At 36.3% G+C, this 10,856-nt stretch overlaps 1 protein-coding gene across 1 annotated transcript; it reads right to left on the bottom strand.

Annotated features, from left to right (window-relative positions):
- Positions 1-328: 328 nt before the first annotated feature.
- LOC145814501 (uncharacterized) lies at positions 329-3,072 on the bottom strand. Its single transcript, XM_082911333.1, has 6 exons — positions 2,821-3,072; positions 2,551-2,730; positions 2,250-2,374; positions 1,716-1,779; positions 890-1,121; positions 329-795 (listed from the first exon to the last, which is right to left on the bottom strand). Exons 1-6 carry the CDS (start codon positions 3,070-3,072, stop codon positions 329-331), a joined length of 1,320 nt encoding a protein of 439 aa, XP_082767459.1.
- Between the last annotated feature and the right edge of the window lie 7,784 nt (positions 3,073-10,856).

The raw sequence follows: 10,856 nt of genomic DNA, 5'->3' as shown, positions 1-10,856 counted from the left end.
CCATCAAATTGAATAAAATACATAAAATTGCATATTACACATTGCATGAACAACATATTTAATTGTCTTTGTTACTAACAAAACCATTATCTTGATTGACCATGTGATGATCTTTGTTTTTCCTTTCATTTCATTGGAATTTAGCCCAATCGTTGTCCTCAATATTAGTTATCCTACAAAAAGATACAAGAAGTAAGTAAATCACAGTTACATAAAGTGGGCGAAGTTATGTAATAAAGGTGTCATAATGATTGAAATTAGTAAAATAATTACACATTTAAAACCATTAATCAGTATGATATTCACTTGCCTTGTTGACATCCCTTTTCTATCCATGGCTAACATGATTTTGCCACATAGGAGTAGCAATTGCATCCCTAACGTTCGATTGGTACGTTAACCCATGTTGTGACATGTCAAAATAGTCAGCTTGGTCTCTAACAAGCCCGTCTGCTTCTGCTTCTGCGGTCATTTCATTATCAGCTTCTATAAAGAATGGGTCCATATCTGCATGGAAACGGATCCAATTGTGCACTACACAACATGCAATCACAAGAGGCCCTTGTCTTGTAGACTTGTAATTTGGCATGGACCGTAATATTGAGAAGCGCTTCTTCAGAACACCAAATGTTCTTTCTATGACATTGCGTAACGACGAATGTCGATGGTTAAACAATTCCTTAGGTCCTGAATAATGACGGCCATGAAACTCTTGCAAGTGATACTGTTGAGACTGAAATGGGGCAAGAAATCCAGGCATGTTCGTGAAGCCAGCATCAACTAAATGATACTTGCCTACATGTAAATAATAAATACATTGTTCTGTCAATTGATATGTACAAAAAAAGCAATCCGAAAAGTGTACCGTATGTTATTTGGGGACAGTCACCATTGGATGGGTGTGGGAACTGTAGATCAACTCGTGTAATGGAGTCAACCAAAATAACGTTGTCGTGAGCGCTACCTTCCCATCCAGAATTAATAAACGTAAACAACATATCGAAGTCGCAAGCTGCAAGTACGTTTTGCGATACCGTTGATTTCCGACCGCGGAATGTATTTTGTCTTGAAGCAGGGACCCATGCATCCACCAATGTGCCATCGATAGCACCAACACAATCCTAATTGACAGATATTTGTTTGACATTAAAAATGAAACAAACTTGGATATTACTTTTATAATTAAAAAATAATAATATATCGTCCCTTATTGATATATACAACTTACATGACAGTCATTAAATTTGCACCTTGAACCAGGGAAAAAATCTCCTGTCATTTAAAATTTTTACCGGTATCTCGTCTTGGTTACGTGATTTGATAACCGTTGATACAAGCTTGCACAATGCCCATATAACAATTTTTATGTGCCGACAAATTGTTTCCGTAGAGTGTTGAAATCTATCTATCAGTAGTCGATGGCGATCATTTTGTGCAAAAGTGTATAAAAAAATTCCAGGTGATTCCTCCACACTGATATACATATGTTCAGTATCGATAAAGCCATTTTAGAGTAAAGTGTCTTTCAATAAAATGAATGTTTGTGCATCCATTCACATAATGTCCATCATTGTTTCCGGATGGCCATTTAATAGGCTGAAGATGTAATCATCACCTTTAAATGGACACGTTCACTGTGGTTGGCGACTACTTGATGCGTTGATATGGTCATGCATGAAAGCAATCATCAAAAAATCCATAAAATCTTCAATAACCTCATCCTCCTCTGATGAGATCTCCATTTTATTGTTTTCTGTGTCGGATGACATATGGTTTTGTCTACATCACAATAAAAACATAATTATAAAATAATGTTTGACAAATTGTAACACTTACCATTATTGGTGAAACAAAATTAAAAAGTGAGTACATGAATAGTCGGCCGTAGTCATTTATCAGCGTACAGTAAAATTCATACGAGAACAAAATTTGTTTAATACGTAGTCATATTGTAATAACACAACATATTTTTAATAAAACAGAAACTACTTAAAAGTTCAACAAAAAAAAAAACAGACGAAGATAGAAAAGGAAAAAGGATATCATGGAATGAAAAAAAAGAATAAAAAACAAATCAGGAATCATGAAATTATCTTGCAGACCGACAAGGAGATTCACTAACACAGTCAAAACAAAACTTCTCACTTCACTGCAAAGCGAGGATCATGGCTAAGCGCATATGGGTAGGAGTGCGCATAAAAAACCTTTACCATTCCTTATCCTTAACTAGTGTCACTGCCCTAACGTACTGCACCAGTGGTATGTCCCCAAGCTCTAGCAATGCATCTTGACATGCATCAAGGGAATATTCATCACCACCTGCACTTACAGCCTCTATCTCATTTTCTCGTACACGTGAATGTCCTGTTTTTGGCTGTACGTAGGATGTGAAAGCTGTGCACACATCATCGAACCCACTTGACCGTGACTTTTTGGAACGACCACTGTCAGTCTGGCTGGTTATAGGGCCCTTCTTATGACTTTTGCCCTTTGCTGGATCCATGTACTCATCGCCGAATAAGTCAACAGGAATGGCCTCAGCAGCATTACTCCCACCAACATCGGGGTTCCAAATTTATTTAGCATTTTATCTTCTTCATCAGAGTCAAAGGCTCCTTGTGTAGATGCACGAGACAAGGCCCCTGTGGCACAACAATTTTCGACAATTTCTGCCATTTCTTGAAAATATTCAAATCTTTTTGTCCTAAATTTCTTCACATTTCTGCTAGCCTACAACAATTAAAAATATAGAATTAAGCACTGTATGTATCATGAAATGTTTAAAATAAAATTTGAAAATAGTATAGATTAATGAAAAACCTTATCCCAAAATTCATTGGGTGCAACAACAGTGCCTACAATGGGATCCCATCCCAAACCAGTCTGTGCTTGGCGTCGTTTAAATGTCTGGTAATCAGCTTTCAATAGCTGATATTTTTGTCGCACCTGCTTTGCTGTATACCGAAATCCATACATGTTGTGCAACTGATTTGCATAATGATTCCAATGCCTAATTGTCCATGAAGTAGTACGGCCCGTTGTTTGATTTTTTCTAACCTCATCTCTCAACATATTTATTAATTTTGTTTCAATTCTGGGCGTCCACATTTTTGTATCTTGATTGTCATCGGAATTATTTCTATCCATCTATAAATATACAAATTATATTTAAACTAGTCTGGGGTGGATATACAAGAATAACAGAGCAAAATGGTTTGAAGGAGAACACAGATAAAAAATAAAAAGCAGATGATTTTATTTCAAGGAAAAAAAATACGTAACAGATTATTTGAATTTAAATAGTAGAAATATAACCACAAATAATAAAAAAAATCAGGTAACATTGTCTTTAAGGATTGGTTTGGGATGATCTAAATAAGTGCACTTTTTGACTTTTTATGAAATATAGGTTGGGTATGGGTTGGGTCTGAAGTAATATGGTAGAGAGGTGATGTGACTTAAATAAGATAATGACTTTTTAACTTTTTGACTTTTTTAGAGGATGACAAACAAGGCCTAAATAGTATAAAAAAAAAAAAACCAGTAGAAGAAGAAGCCCATGAAAACAGAAGGAATAATATAAAGAAAGAAATAAGCAGAAGAAGCAGCGGACGAAGAGGAGGAGGACAGATAGGTCGACCGGCCGGATAACCCGAGGGACGACCGGCCGGATATCCCAGGTACTCCCAGCTCAACTATTCTTCTTGGCCAAGGGGTTAAACAGTTCAGACAAATCACAAAAGATTTGAAACTAAAAAATACTCGTCTACACTTCTCAGAAATCATTTGAGAACTGATTTCTACTTCTCTGAAATCATTTGCACATAACAGATGAAGGATTTATTTACCAGATTAGTGGCTATTCTTCTTGACAAAAAGTTCAAACAGTTCAGACAAATCACAAAAGATCTGAAACTAAAAAATACTCGGCTACACTTCTCAGAAATCATTTGAGAACTGATTTCCACTTCTCTGAAATCATTTGCACATAACAGATGAATGATTTATTTACTAGATTAGTGGGAGTTGAATAGTTATCGCTGGTGATGGAATGTGTATACTGACTGAATGTGCCATTCTTTGCTCGTCTGATTTGACAATAGATTTGATAAATTTGACCTGAAAAAAAAAATTTGAATAAAATTAGGGATGAATTTTTCAAATCATTGACCTATAACAAAATATCTAAATAAATTTGTGAGTTATTTCACCTCGCACTCGTCGTTGTTTGGTTGCCCGTAGAAGGAATCTTCCACAACGCACAAATTGTAAGTCAGTCGATTTCTGGAAGATGATACGAGTAGGGAGCGAGTTCACAGGATTCATTATTTATAAAATGAGTCTGAGTTCTCTATGAAGCCTACCCGTGACGAATCTTCAGTGCTCATCTTTGATATAGAGAAAGAAAGATGCGGTTCACGTGAAATTTTCGGAGACGATGGAGATGGACATGAAAGCTTTTCAGATCAAAAGAGGAAGAAGGCAGAAACGTTAAAAGTGAAGAACTGAAGCACAAGCTGCCAAACAAGTTTTCAAACTGTAGTTTGAGTTATATCGCGAAATTGTATTTTGAACGTGCTATCCAAACGTGAAGCGGGAGTGATAGTGTTGAAACTTAATTTGAAAACACAATCAAACAAAGCCTTAGTGTTTTTCTTCAAAAGCACACATTAATTTTTAATTTTTTTATATGAAAATTGGTCACGTAACAACTTTTTATAATATATAGAATGGAGGTGTCGTCCAAACTTGAAGAGCTGCGAACAATAGGCAATTTTTATAATAATGGGAAATTAAATAATATGTTAATTGCACTATAAAAAAAAAAAAAAAGGGCAAATTACATATACACCCCTCGAGGTTTGGCTAAATTACAGATGCCCCCCTGAGGTTTGAGAAATTACGAATTCTCCCCTGAATGCTATATTTGCATAAGAAATTAGGGGGTAATTTGTTATGAAATATAAACCTCAGGGGGCAAATTGTTATGAAAATACAAACCTCAGGGGGCGGGATGTAATTTCCGAAACCTCAGGGGGGTATCTGTAATTTAGCCAAACCTCGAGGGGTGTATATGTAATTTGCCCAAAAAAATAAAAACAATGTGTTGATTGAAAATGCCTAAGCAAAGCATTATCTTCATGGCTACGTGTCCTTACAAGCTTGAAGTTATTTATGCTTTTGTCACTACAATTAAAGACAAATCAGTCTATTAGGAATGAGCTATGTGAAATAATTAAAAACAAATTAGTTTATGAGGTACTAGCTATGTGAAGATGCCTCCATTTGGCAAGTTGGTTTTGAGGTTTTTTGGATTAAAATAGTCACAAAAAACAAAATAGATTTTTTAATTCAATAAGATAAAACATCACATTTAACTCATAATCATTACATTTTTTCTCTCATAAAAAAGTCAAAAAAGCCAAAAGCTCTTCCCAAACTAAGCTTTTTAGCCCCACGCTAAAATAGTCAAAAAAGTCAAAAAACCAAAAAGTCAACTCACTTCCCAAACGAACCCAATACAATCCTCTTTGGATATCCACCATTGATGGTGTGAGCCCCACACATACATGAGTGGGTCATATGTTGGAAAATTTATAAAAAGGTAATTGTGAATTGAAATAGACTCCATTTTGAATGAAATGGTGTAACCTTTCATGGTGTCTTTTTGTATTAAAGGAAGGGTCAAACCTCCATTTGAATGAAAGGGTGCAAACCTTTCATGGTGTCTCTTTATTTTAAAGGAAGGGGTATGTCCCTTCTTCATACATTTTCTATTCAAATTGAATAGGTGCCAACAAAGCCTATATAAAGGCAGCCCCATTCCAATTTTGATTGATTCCGAAAATTCATTTTCCTTGCCTTCATTTTGCTCTCTTGCATCATTTATTCTTCATATTATTTTAGGGTAATTTTCAGAGAGTTAGAACACAGGTTTGGTTCGCCGAATAAATTGTTTAGAGTGCTATTACAATTTGTGAAGATTATTATATCCTAGGAGATAGACGCCACATAACCGTAAGCACCGTAGCGGGGTGAATCTGTCTTAAGGACAGAGTGTCACACACTCGACTTGGTCTTAATTTTAATTCGGTTCGATAAATAAATCCGGTATGTTATTTATTTATTTTGTTTGAATTTATTTCAAGTTATTTTATTTACACAGAAGATTGATCCAACAATCTTAAGACAGATCCGAATTATTCTGTTTACAGAATTTTTCGTTTGTTTCCTTTTTTTTTTCATTCTTCGTAAATAATTTCGGAAGAAAATTATTTTCTGTGGATTTACAAAATAATATTCTAGTTGGAAAAATAAATAGTGATTATATGCTATTTGACAGATAGTAGTAATATACCGTCTCTTTTCTTTGACAACAACTAGTAGTACAATACTGGTGTCATTAACAATTCAGAATATATTTTTGTGGAATTTTTCAGAAATTAATTTTGGGTTTTAAAAATTATTTTCTGAGTTTTCATTACTTAAAATTTTGTTTTAGTATTTTAATTATTGAAGTGCTATAGAAATTAATTTTCTGTGTGGAATTAATTTGGTTGAATAAAATTTTATTTTATTTCCAAATTAATTGAAAAATAAAAGTTATTTTCTTATTTCTTTTATTTTACATAATTTAATTTCTTGTGTGGAATTAATTTGGTTAAATAAAATTTTATTTTATTTCCAAATTAATTGAAAAATAAAAGTTATAGTTTTTAATTCTTTTATTTTACAGAATTTATTTTTCTGTGTGGAATTAATTTGTTTAAATAAAATTTTATTTTATTTTCAAATTAATTGGAAAATAAAAGTTACATTCTTGTTTCTTTTATTTTTACAGAATTTAATTCTGTAAATTGGTTTAATTTTCTGTGTAGTGAAAATTCTAATTATAAATTTGTTTTATAAATTAGAATTGATGGCTACTGAAACAAATGCCCAAACAAGTACTACTGTGGTGGCTGCAATTGCACCAACCCCCTCTCCTGTGATGACAGTACCAATAAATCATGGAGAGAAGCCAGAGAAGTTCTCAGGAACTGACTTTAAAAGATGGCAACAAAAAATGTTGTTCTATCTTACAACTCTGAACCTGGCTCGTTTTTTCCGTGAAGATGCTCCTATCCTGAAAGAGGATGAAACCGACCGGCAAGTGGTTGCTGCGGTTGATGCTTGGAAACATGCCGATTTCCTTTACCGGAACTACGTCTTGAACGGACTTGACAACACATTATACAACGTCTACAGTCCAATCAAGACAGCAAAGGAACTTTGGGAATCGTTGGAAAAAAAGTACAAAATGGAAGATGCCGACTCAAAGAAATTTGTGGTTGGCAGATTCTTGGATTTTGTAATGGTTGATTCAAAAACTGTGATCAGCCAAGCTCAAAATTTCCAACTCATTCTGCATGACATTCACGCAGAAGACATGTCTCACAGTGAATCCTTCCAAGTTGCAGCCTTAATTGAAAAATTACCAAAAGACTGGAAGGAGTTCAAGAACTACCTCAAACACAAGCGTAAAGAAATTTCTATGGATGAATTAATTGTGCGTTTGAGAATTGAGGAGGACAACCGCAATTCTGAAAAGCGGGCTGGTAAGCATCCTATGGAGTTTAAGGCAAATGTGGTGGAACATGTTTCAAAAACCAAGAAACAAAAGTCTTCTGGAGAAAGTTCATCACAAGGCTCTAAAGGGGGGAGGATAATAAAAAGTACAAGTTTAATAGCAAATGTTACATTTGTGACAAAGAGGGACATCGGGCCAAAGAGTGCCGTAGCAAAGGCAAAAGCAAAAGAAGAACAAGCAAGAAACCTGCTCAAGCCCACATGACTGAAGTGGACAATATTTCCAATGGTATATGAAAATCCTAAGTGATTCGTGATTAGATCAAGATTATAATATTCCAAATCCCAATTATCCAAAACACACAATCTAAATCAACTAGCACTTACGAAAGTGATTTAAATTGTTTGTTTTTGGAATAAACAATAAATCAGCACAAACGATTTTTACGTGGAAAAAATCACAATCGAAGAACCTTCAATTGTAATAAAAAACCACGGGCGAAACGCCACTAATCAATCCACTACTGAAGAAAGAAAGATTACAAAGATAATACACAAATTACCCAACTCAGTCAATTTGTTTTCGAATCTTCTGCAACTCTTTCACCGCGCCTTCATCTCGGAACTGATCAATCCTGAAGTTGAATCCACAACTTTACTTGTCGAATTAACGACTACGTACAGAATCAAACGCCTTTTGAAACTCTACGCTTGAATCTTCGGAATCCACCGAAGAGATCTCTCTCTTGAATTTAAAGTAACCAACTCCTTGATGTATGTATCTTAGATCATGATTGAAGAACTCTTCTCAAAACATCAAGGAAAACTCATAAAAACCTCAGAACAAAACTACCAACAAAACCCTAGGACTCTTGAATAAGATCTAGGAAAAACAGTCCTAAAAACAACCTAAACAGATATAAATAGGAATCCTGAGTCCGCAATCTCCGCTCGAGCGGCTTCAGCAAAAACTGCGTGCAACAAAACAGAGTTCCGCTCGAGCGCTCGATGACCCGTTCGAGCGCGAAATCATACCTTCCAGTATTTTTACAGACCTGACAAAATACTGAGAGACTACAATATCCGCTCGAGCGCCAATGGTCCCGCTCGAGCGGGAAGAACAAAAAACACAGGAAAATTACAACTTGTTCAACACAAAGTTTTGTACCCGGATTTGACAATCAAGGGACCTAACAATCTCCCCCTTTGTCAATTCCCGGACAAAACCTTTCTAAACAAAAGTCCTAAAACACACGCACTAGACAAGATTAATAATAAAGAAAAAACAAAAAAAAAAACTCTAAACAACTCTATGTTCAAACAATCTTGCCCTGTGATCAATCAATCCATCCATCCAACTTCATCCAACATTCACCTGTGAAATAGCTAGCAACATACCAGAAAAACAAAACTTGTGGAACTGTATAAGAATATACCAAAACATACATAAAAAGAGAACCATGATACAGTATCCACCAACTACAATAACCAACCTATCCGAGTATCAACAAAGTATCCAACATATCCAAACATGAACAAAATATCCATCTAACAAAATATATCCAAAAAAAATATATACCACCAAGATCACCACTGTAAGATCACCACTTTAACACAACCGATCTCCCTCTTTTTGACCGGGAATCAGGGAATCAATGAATCATGCACCAGGGGGAGGTGGTGGCTGTTGAATCTGAAGTAAGGAAATGATGTGGGCCAGCTGAGAAGTAGTGTGGACGGCAGTCTGCTCCAACTGACCAAGGCGACCATCAAACGCATCAAAGCGGGCATCCAGAAGGTCCAACCGCCGGGTCATAGCCTCCCCAATATGCTGAAGCTGATCATGAAAAGCTCGAGGTGGAACAGGGGGAATAGCATCCTCCTCACCCCCGGCTGCTGCAGCGTCAAACTCAGCCTCCTCAGCTAGGCCAGCAGTGGTACCTGCAGAAGTATCAGCCCGAGAAGACTCCCCCTTAACATGAGCCCGACTCTGATAAATAGTTTTCTTTGTGAATGGTCGGGAGGGGAAGGCAAACTCATCATCCTCTAACACTCGAACCCCAAGTTCAGACAAAAGATGGTTGATCAAACACCCATAAGGAAGTCCTAACTATTTATTCCCAGAAACACCTATCATTTTCCTAATAATCAGGGTAGCTAGATCAATAGACATATAACGGGCGATACAAAACAAAACAAAACCTTGGTCTTGATTAATTTCGGAGGAGTGAGTGGTCACAAGGATGTTTGCACAAACAATCAGATTAAGCTGTCTAAACTCCGGAAGAAGTTCAAACTGTTTAATCAATGCACCCGTAGGCCAAGGACGGGAAGTACCACATAACACCTCAGTCACATTATTGAAATCACAGGTAGGACGGCCTGGGACAAGAAAAGGATAGTGTTGAGAGTACACTTGATCAATCTTAAGAAGATGGTGAATGAGAGCAGGTGTGATAGAAATGGATTTGGACCGAACCCAAGTAGTGAATGAAGGCTCAAAGTCACTAATTTGCTTAATATTGCAGTAAAATTCTCGGACCCAGTCGAGATTTTGACGCCCAGAAAAAGACAACACCAAATCACCACCTAGAGGATCAAACAATGGACGGATAGGGATGGACTCGAAAGTGTTAGGCTGGACATTCCGTTCTAGGTGAACAGTGCGAGCCTCAAAAGATTTATGGAACAACTTGTCTTGCTTAGCAGTCTGAAACCTCTCAGAATTAAAGGTAGGACGAGACACTGTCGCCTTTCGGCGTTTAGGGGCGGACATGATGAGATGAGAGATGACTAAAACCCGAAAACCCAACAAAGCCAAAAAGAAACCAAACCCGAAGAGCAAAACAGGCACAATACACAGAACATTAGTAACGGTAAACGCATAATGCATAATCATGGAGGACAAATATCAAAGATATCATTTCATAAACATGGAGGACAAATATCAATGAAATGCAGAATGCAAAAATGTGCATAATGGCAATGGCAGAATATCCATGACCTAGTGAAGCTAATCACTAATATAAAAACCAAGAGAACTCCTATGGCAACACTACTCCATCTTGTGGGCAAAACAGTTGCTCAAACTTGTAGCACAAACACAAATACCTCAAGCATGTGGAACACAGAACCCTAGGTTGAATGGACAACACAGACTCCATACACACAAACAAGAAATGCAATATAAGGAAGACAAAACGACTCAGTGAAAGAGTGGGAGAGAAAGGGGAAAAAAAACACAAAAAACCCAAAAACCCGAAATACAACCCCCAAATGTGCCGAAA

This window comes from Camellia sinensis, chromosome 2, assembly GCF_055761805.1.
Source record: "Camellia sinensis isolate YWXY chromosome 2, ASM5576180v1, whole genome shotgun sequence".
Lineage (NCBI taxonomy): Eukaryota > Viridiplantae > Streptophyta > Magnoliopsida > Ericales > Theaceae > Camellia > Camellia sinensis.
Note: the sequence above shows the minus strand (reverse complement) of the source record. Positions and strands in the feature narration are given on the sequence as shown.

Coding starts and splice junctions, on each gene's coding strand:
- LOC145814501 (XM_082911333.1), bottom strand. CDS start 3,072: ATGTTGAGAGATGAGGTTAGAAAAAATCAAACAACGGGCCGTACTACT. Junction 2,731..2,820: donor CCAATGAATTTTGGGATAAG/GTTTTTCATTAA, acceptor TAATTGTTGTAG/GCTAGCAGAAATGTGAAGAA. Junction 796..889: donor GTTCCCACACCCATCCAATG/GTGACTGTCCCC, acceptor ATTTACATGTAG/GCAAGTATCATTTAGTTGAT.